Source organism: Daphnia carinata, chromosome 3 (assembly GCF_022539665.2).
Source record: "Daphnia carinata strain CSIRO-1 chromosome 3, CSIRO_AGI_Dcar_HiC_V3, whole genome shotgun sequence".
Classification (NCBI taxonomy): domain Eukaryota; kingdom Metazoa; phylum Arthropoda; class Branchiopoda; order Diplostraca; family Daphniidae; genus Daphnia; species Daphnia carinata.
The window spans coordinates 11,539,001-11,554,887 of record NC_081333.1 but is presented as its reverse complement, the minus strand read 5'-3'; the positions used below and the strand labels follow the sequence as shown (position 1 = coordinate 11,554,887).

Genomic DNA, 15,887 nt, shown 5'->3' with positions numbered 1-15,887 from the left:
TAAACAGCATTCCAGTTGAAACTATGGTCTAGTGCAAATAGAACAACGAAGTGCAGTTTCAAAAGAGGTACAAATAATGCAATTAATAAGTGGCAGCCATGTGTATGTCGGTATAACGTACAACTTTTTTTGGTAAGATAGATATGCAACACACAGTGAACTCAACCATAATCAAGCCTAGTAACAAGGAGAAAATAGATGGTGAAGGCTAGAAGATAGAGAAGAAAAGACAGCTATAGAATAATAATAGTTACATCAAGATCAAGAAAAAGTCAATAAGAGGGAGGTGTAGGATAGGCTTATAAGATGACCAGAGAAGAGACGACTACGCTTTTTTGGGTTGTTGCTGATGTTTTTCTCGCATAGAAGATGGTTGATTCTCTCGATTCGATCAGAATGGCTCCATTGAGAAAAAAAAATAATCCAACAAAAAAAAAGGAAAAAGAAAATAAACAACAGAGGGGATTGTTGGGATAGATTCCAATCAAAGAAAAAAAGTTAAACCAATAAATGATACAATGGCAGAAATAGGTTGTCCGTTTTTTTCAGAATTATTTGACATACGAAACGAAGCAATTCGAAAGAGGGAAGAGACAGGTATTCGAAGGTGAAGAGTTAAGATCTATTCTTCTTCCTCTTCCTCCTCTTCTTCTTCTTCCTCCTCTTCTTCCTCCTCCTCCTCTTCCTCTTCCTCTTCTTCTTCTTCTTCTACGACGGGAGCAGGTGGAGGTGCTTCCATGAAATCATCCAAAGTGTCCTTGGCTTCGGCTTCCTCTCCGTCTGGGCTGTCTGTTTCGCCCTTCTTTTTGCCAGGTCGTTCACCGAACCATTTGGGGAGCTTGGCTGTTGGGTTCAAATCAACTATTAGTAAACGTTTCTCACAAGACAGCACTATCAGAGACGATTGTCTTTAAAATTCTCTTTGTCCAGCAAGCTTTGCATTAAAACAGCAGCTACACAAAACACTCATTCTAACGGTGTTCGATTGCCCCACCGCAGAAACTTCATTAATTAGACGTCTAACAAACTTCAATTCTCAATCATTTGTGAAGTGTTTTGCATCGTGATTTTACAAATTGTTAGCATTTCAAGGAAACACAGGCAAACACAGCACACGATGAATTGAAGGACAGTTTCTCATTTGTCTCTGTCAACTCATTTTCATTGTATACTTACGGTCAATCACATTGGTATAAACCTAGTAGGACATCTTGTCAATAGCAGAGCTTCTGCTATTCACGGCTATAAGCTACAAGGTGAATCTGACTGACAATTATACACAATACGAGCAAATAAAACCGGCTGGGAGAACAAAGGAAAGGTTGAAAAAATATAGAAAAAACTTACCTTTGTATTCGCGGGTCTGGAAAGCCTCGTATTTGTCCTTCCAGGCTTTCTCTTCGCTTTCAGAATATGTAGCAATCCAGCCCTAGAAAGAAAAAGAAGCCGATGGATACCCACCAAATCCGTATGGTTAGAGATGACCTCGTGTCAAAAGTTAGATAATGAAATGGAATAATGGATTTTGCTTTTTTTTTTTAAGGGATGATGAAAAATGGATTGGTCAGGTTATATAGGAACCGCGTGCCGGACAGAAAGATAAATACAGACTGAAAATAAGAATGAAAAAAAAAAAATAAAATCTGTGAAAATAATTACAATGAGATAAGAAAAATTCGTCACACGTGTTCGATTGTATCGATTTTGTGGGACACCGTCGCTTACCTTAACCATTTTGATCAGTTGTAGGGTGACTCGTAATTGCATTATTTCAATTATGAGACACACCCCACGCCCGTTTCAAGATTCTTTAAAAAAATCAATCAAATGCCAAGGGTTTTAAATCGAAAAAAAAATGGAAATAAAAGCAAAGCGTGTGAGATGTGCAGTATCGCACAATTTCGTCAGTGAAAGCAACAAATTTTGGTTTTAAAAAATGTGCTCTGTGATGTGTTTGGCTCTTTTTGCTCCCCCGTCCAGAAAACCATAGCAGAGTCGTGTTATCGATGACGCAATGGACGTCAAAGACTTACTCTTGGGGCGAGTTGTATACTCGTTGTACTTCTCCAACCAGCTCTTTTCATCGCCGTCCTTCATAATAACGTCCCATCCCTTTATGTGTACATTTTTTGTTTGTTTTTGATTTGTGTTCAAAATTGAATTCGGCCAGATGTGACGGTGTCGACGACCACGTGTGACGATGAAATTTTGTTTAAATAAAAAAATTAAGTAAAACATTTAAATATGAGACAGAGATAAAAAAAAAAAGACAGCAAGAAACGATGAACAGTAAAAGAGCGAATCAGTCCAAAGGACGGTACAAATGACGATTGTTTTTAAAGAGCAGTCAACACTGACGCGAATTCGATCAAAGATCGTTTTGTAAACGAAGAAAAACGAGAAAAGCGAAACAAATTAAGAAAAAAAAAAAGATCAAATCAAGCTAAAGAACAATGATTAAATTCTTGCTGATAGTGATGTGTTGAGAAATCAAACGCATAAGTAGAAACGGCAAAAACCGAATCAAAGCGCTTTCGTATTTGAGTGTACATGCCATGCCAAACCGTGCCAAATCAAAGCAGCATGCAAATTCCGGGGGAAAAAACGGTGGGGAAATATGATGGGGGGAATTACGGGACCGCACACATCATCCGGAAACAGGGAGTGGGTATGGGAAAATTTTTTGTTTTTGGATGAAGACGTTGGGATACACCTCCAAAACGGCCACAAATGAAAAGAAAAAATGCCAATAAAAACCTCGGAAAACAACGATCGAACGTTGAGAAAAATTCCAAAAAAAGCGACAAAACAAAAGTAAACGTAGACTGAATTTAAACAAAAAAAAAAAAAAAAAAAAAAAAGGACAGGACAAGATTTTTTTTTTAAGATAAAGAACTTGTAAAAATGAAAATGGCTTTTGTTTTTTTTTTCTGGAGGATGGATGGATTGAAAGGTGGGTTACTTACACCGGCGAAGAGTCCCTTCTTATCCGAGTAAGTCCTGTGGTCCACACGGCGCTCAAATTTCGAGGCCAGTTGGATTTTAGGCTAGAGATGTGTGGTTCAACGAGATACCGGGCAGCAAGCGATGGATGGTGGAAAAACAGTGGGGGATCAGAATTGGGCAGTTTTGTACGTTCAAAAAATCAAATCCCAAATATTGTAAATGAATAAATCTACTACATCCTTTACTTAATTTCAATCATAAATAAATATCGCTAAGTAGGTATAGCGCCAAGGAACCGAGTCTCTTTTTATATTCCTTTTGTAAATGAAAAGGATCTTGGAACTGCTGCCTAGGATCGAGGGACTAAAATTGGGTTCGAACTGTAAAGTCTGCTCAGTCTTTTTTTGGTAACTAGATGTAGAGGCATGGCGATATAGAACATGCGATTTATATCTCACTGCGTTACGTTCAAATGCTGGGATTGGTCAAGATCACTTTCTAAACGTATCCATTTTGCAAATATTTGGAGGAAGGAACGGATGTTTTTTTTCTATTCCGAAGGGGGGGAGTGGGAGGGAGAAGGGGGAGATGGTCAGAATGTTTGGTGGTTGCGTTAACATCGGTCAGCAGCGATCGGCTGATAGTTTTTTTTTGAGTTCCAGTTTGCTCTCTGGTCTGGCAAACTTGTTTCAATGCAAATGTAGTTTGACAGGGGTGGGATATAAAAATTCAGAAAAAAAAAGTCAGGGGTGGGGTCGTTTTTATCAAAGAGGATAGTTGCAGACAACTTGCTTTGTCTCGATGCAGTTACTACACGTACCGTATTAAAAGTGTATGTGTGTTTCGTTTGAGTTTCAGCTGCTATTTAATTTTTGTTTTGATCGCGTGATCGTGTTTTGCTTTTTTTGAGTGTCAAGAAAACCAACATTAATCAGCAGATTCTAATATTGTTTGTTCTTGTTGCGTGTGTGCATTAGAACGGACGCGTGCTGTAGCAGTGTATCGCCGCGTTTGCAAATAAGGCGTGTGTGTCAGATCAGCTGATGCATATCCGCAGTGAAAGATGAAAATCAGAATTGGCGGCTGACAGTAGAAAATGACGATCGTTTGGATTGATTCGACTCTTTTTGTTTCAAAGAAAGATTGGAGCGGCGTGGGAAGATGGGCGGAAAATGGAGGAGACGGTCGCAATCCACGGAACACTTACGCCATCGTAAAGGCCCTTCTTGTCGACGAATGTGCGCCGATCGACCTGACGCTCAAACTTGGATGCCAATCTGACTTTGGGCTGTGTCACGATGGTTGTTGATTTGTGTTTAAAGACGGGATTAGCGAATATAATTAAAACAACGGCTTCAACTGTTGTGCATTATGCATTAACTTAAACTAATACTTATTCAATAGCATAGTCCTTTTTATCTATCGCAGATAGTTTTACGTACTAAAGTGAATTGTAAAAGAACTGACTACGAAAGAAATGGAAAATCATCACTTACCGGGTACTTTCCAGTTAAAGCCCTGTTTAAAGAAAAACAATAATTAGTTGATTGCAGCGTCATTTTCAACTGATCATAAAAAAAAATTAAATGATTAAAGAGACACACGGAAAACGCATGCTAACGTAAAGCGGGTGTTTTAAAGCACGTAAGATTAATCGATTGGGGAGGGGAGCAAGAAAAGAAAAACTGAATCGCACATGCAGTTATTTAGAAATTCGACGTCCTCGCGGATGAAAACGACCAATTTGCAACCATAATCTGATGAGTTTTGAAAATTTAGAAGCTCAACGAAAGAAAAGAACGAACCGAATCGCGAGAAAAATACGAAACAGTGAACATAAGTAAAAAAAAAAAAAAAAAAGCTGATCAGTTATTTTGCCAGCAGATCATGTAAAAACTGAAGAAAATAATAAAATGTGCCCGTTATTATAATGGAAATCAAGTGAGAAATAAGAGGGCCACGACGGAACTTACTCAGGATCTAATCCTCTCTTAAGAGCTTTATGCCTAAGTTGCTGCTTCTGCCTCTCTTTCAGCTCTTTGAGCTACAAAGATACACGCAGCGGCGTGAATTAACATCATCATTTTGAATGGGCGATAAAAATGAATTTGAAAAAAGGTGAAAGAAAAATTAGTCATCACTCATTAGACTACCAAACAACGCCGCAAATGGGATGAACTAGACTAGAAATGGTACTGTATGTACATCAAGCAATATCTAAAAACTCTTCTATTTAGATAATTCTATTAGGTGCTCTGTACATTTCTTAATGTATATTATCAACAGTACTAACGGGGACAGGACAATCCACTACGTCCTATTTATTTGCCAATGTGTAAACCAATGTTTGGTTTAAATATTAACACGATGGTGTAGGCGAGTGACTCATTCAGATGCCTTTGCTCGCAACTACAAAATCCAACTACACTACGATTACTACGGCAAAATTAGCCCGCGGGACTTACTCAGGGTCCAATCCAAGTTTCAGGGCTTTTTGCCTGTTCTGCTGCCTCTGCCTTTCCTTCAATTCTTTCAACTAGATTCGATAGCATCCGAAATCAAAGTAAAATACATCAATGCATGTAACCTAATATAAAAACGATCCCGAACCACCCTCCCAATAGCAAACACTATTTTTCCCCACTAGTAAGAAAAGAAACATCGCCATTTAAATAATCAACTGCAAAAAAAGAAATAGAGCGTTTAAATCTTACATCGTAGTCTTGACGCTTGGAGCGCTCCTCAAGATCGTACTTCTCAGTTTCGAGGGTAACGATTTGTTGCCAGAGTTCAGCGGCCTTCTTTTTAAGACCCTCGGTACCTGATGACATTGCAATTTCAAAACGAAAACCCAGTGTTTAAACGGATAAAATAGGAAATTAAATTGATCAAAACGTACCAAGACCATCGATTTCCAGGGGTTTGATACGGAAAGAAAGGGAAATTTTCTTCTCCTCTTCCAGCTGTTCTTTGGATTTCAGCAAATCGTTACGGGCTGACTCGACGTTGGAGAACTAAACGTGCATTTTATTTATTTATTTTTTTACAAATAAAAGAGTTGTTAGTAATGTTTAAATAGAAAAAGAATAGAATGATTACGCACTTTGTCCATACCACCGGTGGACGCCTGGCCTTGGGAGGAATCGGCGGCTCCCTTCTTAACGACTTTGAAGTTGGAGCTGATGGCAGCCTTGTCCTATAAAATCAACGTATATTGCAATGGCGTTCCTTTCTGTTGAATCATTTAATGTAATCAATAGTTATAAATTACCTTCGAGACTTTGTCGGCAGCTTGTCGTTTCTGTTCAACTTCAGCCAATCGTCTTCGTTTCTCCTCCAACTCGCTTTGCTTCTTTTCCTCAACCAATCGACGAAGACGATCTTCTTCTTCTTTCTTCATCATTGCCAATTTCTTGTCTTCTTCTTCGCGCAGCACCTGGTTAAGAAAAACATGACAAGATCCGCTGGATTGAAACAAGGTAAAAACAACAAATGCTCGTACCTTGCGCTTGGCCTGTTTCTCCTTGAGACGCTTAAGGTCTTCCAGCTCCTTAACGCGCTGCTTGCGCCATTCAGCGATGTACTCTTTGAGCTGCTCGTCCAACTCAGCTCGCTTCTGGTCTTGACGGTGCTGCAATTCGAGTCAAACAAATTGATCAATTACAAATTCCACGCGAAGACAGTCACGTAAGGTGAATACCTTGAGGACATCGGCACCTTGGGGTCCTTCATCTTCATGATGAGCAGATGAAGCGGGAGCTCTGATAAACACGCACGGAAATTAGATCATCCACTACGAATAATTTGAATGTCTAAACAATTTTTTTTTTCTATGAGTGTGTTTGTGATGTGTCAATTTACTATTAATCTAGGAATTTTCTAAGAACGACGTCACGTCGTTCTCTAGACAAACAGACTGGACAGCCTCGTTCGATCGAGGTGTTTCGTTTGTTTGTTTCTATTCTGGAGGGGTATTTTTTTCTCATGTGTTTCGGCTTCAGCGCGCATCAAATCACACATTCACTACACAAGGACATCCGTTTTTTGACGGGATCATGACTATATATCAAAGTGAGACAACACTCAGGTACTTTTTGGGAGCGAAAAAATAAATAGAAAATAAAACAAAAATGTAGGAAGATCTAAAAAAAAAAATCAATACAAGAACTACACGCTCTAAAAAAAAAATTAACGACCACACATGGCCAATAAGCCCAAATCCAACAGAAACCGGTACAAACGTAAGGAGCAGCACACCTTAAAAAATAGTAACAATAAAAACAAAAGGAAGAGAGAGCGGGGAAGTGCTTCCGTAGCCAAAATTCATGCAAAATTATTTGTCCGATTAAAAAAAAAAATACTTTAAAAGGGATGATATTTGGACGATTAGGAAGGAAATGATAGGGGGATGATCGACGTAAGGAAAACCAAACCCAGAAAAAAATTCAAATAATAAGGGGACGTCTGAAGACCGGGATTGCACAACGCTCCTGTAGTATAAATTTGTCTTCTTATAACCCAGAAACCGAAGTGTGGGGGAAATTCCAAAAACCAACAAAAAAAAAATTAGAAAAAATACCAAAGTTTACACCACACCAACCATGCTCACTCATAGTTTTTTGGGGAGCAGCCCTTTGAATTAACTTACCCCTTTTTGTGGGGTTTCCTGAGGTACGAACCGACAGGATAGATATGTAACGGGACATTGAGCACAAGTTACATCGCACAAGAAATTGGCCCAGGGTGGTCACGGAATATGGAAGGGCAAGCGGTGTAGGAGTAGTGGAATAAAAAAAAAATGAATAACAAGAGAGAAGAAAGAAAAGAAATTATGAATTTGAGAAAAATATTACAGCGCGCCACATTGAATCGCTGATATTCGGTAGACTTATCAGTTGGAGATTGAGGTAAAGGATAGGACAGGATTCGGACGTAAGAAAATAATTCATAACATTTAAAGCTTTTTTTCTTTTCCGTTTTGCTGTGAAACAATCACGATTAAGTAGTACGCCATTTAATCATAAAAAGCGGTAAGCCAAGCGCTGCATTAGTGAGTTCTTTCCTCTTTTCTGTAACAGAAAAAGGGAGTGCAATGTGTCGGTGCAATAGGCTCGTGTTTCTATGGTGTGTACGTATGAATGTATGTGTCTGTGTGTGATGGCTTTTTTTTCTGATTTAAGAACTTACTTCTTCTCGGGCTCCTTTCTGCCGTGCGATTTTTGTTTTTTGTTTTGTTTTGTATTGTTTTTTTGTTTTTTTTTGTATTGTTTTTTTGTTTTGGGTAATTTTTATAAAGGAATAAATGGAATAAAAAATCATTAATTTAAAACGAAAAAAGCCAATCAGAAAAAAAAACAAGAGAAAATTTTAAAAAATTAAAAATAGTTCGCAATTTGCGAGTCAGATATATAAGTTAATAATGCAGGTGGATTATTCTCTTTCGGATTGACGACAAGTGTAGAAAAGTAATTCATTTAAAAAAATGAGAATCGTAGGAAATGAATTAGTTCCAACAGAGTTCGTTACTCGTAATTTTGGAATTTTTGCTAATTCAAATTACATTATGATTACGTCTCTTCAACGGAGGAGTTCAAGTCATTACACAATGAGGAACTATCAATCGTGAAGTCCCTGCAATTTGTAAAGTAATCTTCTTCTTTTTAGGATAACCAAAAGAAAATGTTTGTCAATTACGAAGGAGGGTTCAGGAGAATGAGGTACTTATGTTTAACTAATAATTTTTTTTTGCTCTAAAATTATCTTTAAAACTGTTTAACTTAATAGCCTACTGTACAAGGTATACGATATAGAGATATCATTTAACGATACGGTCACGTTGTTGTTCTGAAAAAAGACAGAGACGACGGCTTACTTGGACCTGAAAAAAAGAAATAAGAAAAGGACAAGACAAACAGAAAAGAAAGAAAGAATGAGGAGAAAGCATTCAAATCCATTATTTGGCAATCAGGCTTCTTTAAGATTAAGCATTAAGAAAAGTAGTGTTGCGTGAAAACGAAATCGGCATGTTAACGCGGTTAAATGTCGTAGTTATTAAATAAAATGGCGCTGTTTGGTAATTGAATCATCGGAGAAAAAAGCAGTTGAAAGATCTGGATAGCATTTAGACTGCAGAATGATTTGAGGTGAGTACCAAAAAAAGAAATTTCAAGCCTTGGTTGTTGCGAGAGTGAAATTGTTTGAACTTGAACTCAATAGCCGTCACATTTACAGATGAATTTAGCGGTGAGTAAAAACGTGAAACTGTTAGGTTATAGACCAAGAGGAAAAGAAAATTCAGAATTTAAAATAAATGCGAGAACTGAAAAAGAAAAGTGTTATCGAAATTAATCACGGTGCCTCGTAATGTCGATCCAGTTGAACGCGTCCGCCCTCTGCCCTTTTTCTCACGCCCTCCCAAACACTGATATGCTGAATCATTACTGACAGTCATCAGACTGAACTTAGCACAAAACATATGTTTTGCTAAACAACAATGTATATGTATGCGATAACCAATTTTTTTTTAACATTAAAAAAAATGATAAGAAGAAAAATGATGACTTACACCTCCTCCTCATCACTGTTCGTCCGGGTATCATGAAAAAGACACACAAAAAAGAAAGAAGAGAAAAATTAGATCACCGTATATAAACAGCTATTAAGTACATACTAAAACAAAAACACAGAACGAGCCTACATGTGTAGTATTAACGACTTGTGAAATCATTTTAGGTACATGTCCAACTGAAAAGGTGGTGTTGGCATCTAACGGGGCAGCCATTTGCTTAGATAACCCGCCTCAGTGTATGGAAATAAACGCAAAGGCAAAGGAAGACGGCCAACGAGAAAGGTGGACTGCGTACGTGGGGGTTTGGGTAGGAGGGAGTGGGTAGCGGGAGCAGACGGGAATGAATATAGGAAAGAATTGGGTTGCGGCTGCTAAGCTTAGCACGGTTTAAATATAGCCGACGCGCAGTTGTTGGAACGCGGGTACAAGGCTTCCATGTCCGACTATGGGCAAAAGAACTTTTGATCCCCTATTACACACATGGCCGTACAGGTCGCCAAAATACAGACAGTTTGGAACAACTTCGTTAGGGTAAACGCGCTAATAGAAAGAGGGCAAGAAATTCAAAACTTACGAGTACTCTTCTTCGTCAGACATGGTTGAAAGAGTTGTCTGCGACGCAATCAGGGAAATCGGCCGTAAATGGAGGATAGTTTAAAAAAAAATACAAAAATACAAAAGGTGTGTTAGTTTCAAGTTGAAAGTGGACGAAGTCGGTGTTTCTGCATCCGCACTTCCGGTTGCAGAAACTTCCGTTTTAGAAAAAAATTTGCATGTCTTTTTCGGGGAGAGGATGTGCGAAAATTGTTTTCACTTGGGTCGGTGTACTCACAAAAGCTTCGACGTTAAACGATCAAAAAAGAAACAGTTGGGAGGGGAAGGGCGACACGAAAGGCCTGTGGACTTGAGCGAAAAGGCAGCACCGGAGTCTGGAACGAGCCGTACTCGACTGGAAACCACTCGGCGGCCACGCAAGGAGCGACTGGAACAGTCCGTTCTCAATTCCTAATAAACTGGCGGTACCGCGTAAGGTACGGCTGGAACGGTTAGAGCTGACGTCAACACACGACCTGCACGCCGTCTATATGCTCTGCTCTCCACACACGGTGCTGTGCTCCTTCGCGCAGTCCGTTTATTAGGCCAAAACCCACTGTGTAAGCGCTATTCCTCCGTTCCGGGCGGAAGGGATGGCTACCTATTTTTAGTTGTGAGCAGCAGAGACGGCAAAAGGAAAAAGCAAAAAATATTCTTTTTCTTTTCTCGTGTTCAGTCAGGACGGATAAAATTCTATCAGCCCCCCGTCCTACACCTAATATACGTTCCGTGCGGGACAAAATGAACGCTGTACACTCTGCTACCTTTTTGTTTTGTTTTCTTTCTATCCGGGGACTAAACAAGAAATTTCGTTAACGTTTTCTGGACACTTCCGCGATTTGAATAAAACGGACATTTGCGAAAAAAAAAAAAGAAAGATGATGTGCAAGTTTGTTTTAGTTTTTGAAAGCGGTTCCAAGAATAGAATAACGGGTAGATGTCATGTTTACTTTTTACTCGTATAACTCGGAGTTCTCTTAATTTATAATACGAATGAGTCATCCGGGTCTCTCTCTCTCTATGTTATTTTTTAGCGCAGACTTTATACAAACATCATAAATGATACGGCCAATACGGAAACACGACCATCTTAGGTATTTCCACTGCCAACGTTACTGTAACGATATGGTTTTGTTAAAACTCGATGGCGTTTGTAAACGAGTTGATTTTCTGGAATCCAAATGCGCATTCTTTCGTTTCAACAACTTTTCAAAATTAGGTATCTTCAATTTGATCAACTAAAGGACACTTTCAATTCAACAGAACAAATGATTAATTCCTCTAAAGCGCTTAACAGATCGCAATGGTTAAAAATATCGCATTTGAAGGATTAATTCAAACATTGGACAGCCATTGGATTTTTGCAAAAGGTAAATCGAAAAATCGGCAAAATGGATACTGATACTTTCAAATACTCAACACCGAGGAAGTAAAATAAATAGATCATTTTTGCAAGCCCAATTTTAGACATCGGCAGCAAACGGAACCTAGCGAGTAACGATCTGTTAAATAACAAGAAACAAAGAGCTTGATTCCATTTCAAACAGCTCGCAGTTTCCGGATACAGAATTCCTTGTCAAGAAGCAAAGAAAAACGGAGAACGATGAGCAGCAAGGACAAAGCGGGGGAGAAAGCAAAGAAGAAAAAAATGGGGACTATCGCAGCGCGACTGGCGTTCAGTCGTTCCATATTTAGTTGGCCCTTAACGGCTCGGCTTCAGCTTGAGAAATTCAAGAAGGTGGGTGAATATAAGCTCTACGGTGTCGACTACATAGACGCCCAGCTATGTCGATGCCTAGGAGACCGGGCGTCGGGAGGTGGGTGCCTGTCTATATGCGCCCGTGGTTCCAGTTTCAGCTGCCGTTAAGGCAAAACCAACAATCAGTGGCTCCAGCACCAATGGCAGCGACAAACAGCCGAGAACGGTAGCGCTTATAGTCAGCCGGATCGTCTACCGCCCAGTTCTTCTTACGGGGATGCGTGAGCTATTTCCGTGCCACTCCTAAAATGAACATTCCCGCAACATTTTTTCCCCCACTTTTTTCTTACTCCCTATTTGACGCTCTTACTCTATCCCCATCCCTCGATCTCTCCTTTCTTTTTCTTTTTTACTAATGTTTTCTGCAAATCTATCCGGTCCTCCCAACGATTCGCTTCATCGATTAAGTATTTCAAAACGTAAAATCAGCAAATTTTAAACTAAATTTAAGAATAAACACGATTGCACGCCGTCGTAATTGATTGCAACTGAACAACTACCGTACTGAAATAAAATGCAATATTGGCATAATGCATCCGCAAACAAGACAACAATGCAAACAATACCTACGATGTTGAATTCCATACTTTTATTCTATTCGAAATTACCACAATGATCAGCCCAAAGAAGAATCAAAACTGATGCGAATTGAAAGAACTGTTTAACGACAGAGAAAAGATAGCAAACTCATTTATCGCGTGGTTTACGTAATACGGACTTTTAAACTCCCATCATCTATTGTCTGGTTTCAAACATGTTCGAGTGACGGTGCAAACCGATTGGCATAAACTCCGACAAACGAGTGCATTGTGTTCTGACTAAATTTAACTTGTACTCTTATCTCACTTGGCGGGGCCAGACAAGTACATGCGAGACGTAGGGATAAATGTTGATAGGATTGATCTCAATCTTTAAACGATAAGCCTCCTCCCAAACATCTGTAAGGGTTCCCCATTGTGCGAGATATCTTAACCAACCTTGGACAATAATCGTACACAAGTACTGGACAAGTCGATTGTCCAGTAGTTGCAGAACAGTGGCAAACGAAGTGGGCGTTCCTTTTTGCGGCATATCTTTAAACGTTCGCCCACACGGCAGAGACGCCTCTTAAGATTGATTGTCCAAACCCTCGTCGATTACACCCACAAACCACTCTTTCTTTCCCGATGAGCTTCCGATCACAGAGGAGCAATACGAGTTTCATACAAAAAGATTTACTCTCTTTTTCGTCGATACTGAAAGAAGGTTTTGGTACGATTTACTGGTAAGAGTTCAGGCAACTGGTAGACGCGCTACTGCCTAGCAACAAGCTTCGAAAAAAACAAGATTCAAAACAGTTGTGACCTAGATAGCTTGAGGGATAGATCGGCTGAAGGTTGTGTGTGGCGCATTGTATTTTCTGATCGTTCTACTGCAGTCGCATGAGGTTGGAACTAACATTTCAAAAGAAAAACTACAATGAGAAATCTTCTGTGGAAACAGCCAGGCCTAGACCGTTTGATAGGTGTACTAGTGGCTAGTATCGCACTGTTTTTGGTTGAAATCGTGATGAGCCACATCACCCATTCCCTGACGCTACTCGTAGCCGCGTACCACATGTTATACAACATTTTCTCGCTGATTGGATGCATTGCTACTATCAAGGTAATTCATCATTATACAAAACGTTTTGTCTAAGTAGAATGAACTGCACGCTTTAAATCCATTTGAACACGCGGAGACCACGAGAATTGTCCAAGACAAAGTCTTGTGCGTAATGTAAACAATACTTGGACTCGAGCAAAGCCCGGAGCGGCGATTAAAGTTTAAGGAATCATTGGCAAAAGTAAACGTGTACTTGCGAAAGTGGCTACGATCTCGCAACTACGACATTCAACTCAAGAACTATTTACTGTTATTGTTTAAATCTTAAGATCTAAAGGCATTTTTTTTTATTTCGTTTGACGCAGATGTGCCAGCGTGGCTCCAGCGTATCCAACACGTTCGGATGGGTAAGTTGGAAACATGTTTGATTTCTCTTAGCAAAAGTATTGTTAGAATTTAAAAATTTAACTGCAACAAATGGGAAATGATTGACAGATGCCTGATATTTTAAAAAAGTAGCCTAAGAAACGCAGAAAATTTTCGAGGACAAGTGGACACCACAAACCGCAACCATTAAAACATACCATTACGGATATTTAAAAAATTTCCAATCATTGCGTGATTTTACGGGAGATCCAAAATTGGCAAATAGTTAACTTCAGAACACTACAAATGGATTTCTGCATTATTACATGGTTGCAATTTGAACATTGTCTTTTATTTTCGTTAGGCACGATTGGAGGTTTTATCGACGGTGGTCAACCTACTCTTTCTCAGCGCATTGGATTTCTCATTGGTTGTGGAGGCTATTCAAACTTTAATACACTTGGATCACATGGATTCAATGCACCAACCTGAAATCATATGTATAGTAGCCGGCGTTGGAATCCTTTTCAATTGCATTTGCATTCTGCTAATTGGAGGTTGTACAAAAATGTGATTTTTCTTAATACTACAGTCCTTTAAAAAAAAAAAACTTTTTTTTTTTTTTTTTTTTAAGGATTTACACATCATCAAGGGAGTTTTCTAGCTCTGACGCCTGGAGGGGATGTGTTTGTACAGCATGGCGTTGCCACCGAAGACGCTGTCCGTAAAGGCCTGCGTCGTTTGGCTACAACAGACAGAAGCGAATGTGCTGGTGGGACTCAAGACGATATCCAAGAATCGGAAATAGATGTCATGATGCCCCAAAGAGAAGAATTAGATACGAGAACGAAAGGCGTCATTGCGCGAGTATCGCAAAGATGGCCAACCATGTACGCTGTTTTACGAGACAACGCCAGTAAATACTCAAATCTAATCTGATGTGCAAAAAATTTTTTAAAAAATTTTAAAAAAAGTAATCTTTTGCGTTTTCCAGGCACTGTCATTGCTCTCGTCTCAGCTGTGGTTGTTTACATGAATGGCGAAAGTTTAACTTCTTTGTTAATCGATCCTATTCTTACACTTGTTTCTGTCGCTATTCTTGTTTTTACGTCATACCCTTTCAGTAAGTCTTTCTAGAATTAGTAAGAAAGAATTTTTACTGATAAAAAAATTTTTTTAGTTATACAAGCAGGCCAAATTCTCCTGCAAACAACGCCAGCCCATATCGATGTTGGCGAACTAAAATCAAAGCTAAAGGAAACATTTCCATCCGTCGTAGGCATTCACGATTTGCACGTGTGGGCTCTGACTCCAGATCGAGTCATTTCTACTGCCCATTTGGTCTTCACGAACGAAAACGTTTATCTGAGAGTCAAGAAGCCTATCAATGATTTTTTTCTTGGTCAAGGGATTACCAGAGTAACATTACAACCAGAATTCAATAAGGTAATTCATGACATGATGCCATTCGCCATTTAATAGTTCTAACAAGTTTTTGTCTACTGACCATTACAGTTCGGAATCTTGACACCTGCTCAAAGTAAAAACTGCGTACTAACCTGCAATAACGAATTGTGTAAATCAAGGACATGTTGCAACTATGAACGTGCAACCAGCGACGTTGTTCCTGTCGAAGACGTCGAATCGCCAGCACAAACTCAGGACGTTGTTGGAATGACCACTGAGACCCCCAGAGTGATGATCGTTGTAGACCATTCCGAAGTTTCTCCACAGTGTAACAGCACATCTTCCATCGAGCATCAATGTCAATTAAATCACCAACCCATCAGTCATATCACACAAGATAGCTGCAGTACTGAATGCGAGTCAAACTCGAAATCGACCAAAAGGACGAGTAAGATGGAAACAGCTGATCATCAAGCACATGTGGTTTCAGAAAAAAATTTGAATTCACCTGATTAAAACTTTGCTCATGACTTTTCCTGTACAATTCATCACGAGAATCAAATAAAGTTTTTTTGACATTGAAAAAATAGGTTTGAAAATAATTTAAATTTAAAATGTGAAAAGAGATGCTACTGGCAACGGTGTTTCCTAGCGGACTGAAAA

The 15,887-nt window shown here is 39.3% G+C and overlaps 2 protein-coding genes across 11 annotated transcripts; one reads left to right on the top strand and one right to left on the bottom strand.

Moving 5' to 3' along the window:
• Positions 1-86: 86 nt before the first annotated feature.
• On the bottom strand, positions 87-10,548 carry LOC130697384 (troponin T-like). 10 transcript variants are annotated; one of them, XM_057520288.2, is made up of 15 exons: positions 10,347-10,548; positions 10,089-10,126; positions 9,512-9,526; positions 8,134-8,151; positions 6,647-6,707; positions 6,449-6,577; positions 6,218-6,382; positions 6,050-6,142; positions 5,846-5,960; positions 5,661-5,767; positions 4,920-4,990; positions 4,443-4,464; positions 4,154-4,234; positions 2,034-2,112; positions 87-843 (listed from the first exon to the last, which is right to left on the bottom strand). In XM_057520288.2, the coding sequence occupies exons 2-15, from the start codon at positions 10,109-10,111 to the stop codon at positions 623-625; spliced, it is 1,200 nt and encodes a 399-aa protein (XP_057376271.1). In that variant the 5' UTR covers positions 10,112-10,126; positions 10,347-10,548; the 3' UTR covers positions 87-622. The 10 variants fall into 10 exon arrangements, with proteins under 10 accessions (XP_057376271.1, XP_057376269.1, XP_057376268.1 ...); XM_057520286.2 differs by lacking the exon at positions 4,154-4,234 and adding an exon at positions 2,967-3,047 and having other exon boundaries at positions 10,347-10,545; XM_057520285.2 differs by lacking the exons at positions 2,034-2,112; positions 4,154-4,234 and adding exons at positions 1,348-1,429; positions 2,967-3,047 and having other exon boundaries at positions 10,347-10,543.
• A 2,567-nt stretch (positions 10,549-13,115) lies between these two features.
• Positions 13,116-15,790, top strand: LOC130697383 (proton-coupled zinc antiporter SLC30A1-like). The gene is made up of 7 exons (XM_057520283.2): positions 13,116-13,511; positions 13,817-13,858; positions 14,182-14,374; positions 14,452-14,733; positions 14,812-14,940; positions 14,998-15,263; positions 15,333-15,790. Exons 1-7 carry the CDS (start codon positions 13,326-13,328, stop codon positions 15,738-15,740), a joined length of 1,506 nt encoding a protein of 501 aa, XP_057376266.1. The 5' UTR covers positions 13,116-13,325; the 3' UTR covers positions 15,741-15,790.
• The last annotated feature ends 97 nt before the right edge of the window (positions 15,791-15,887 follow it).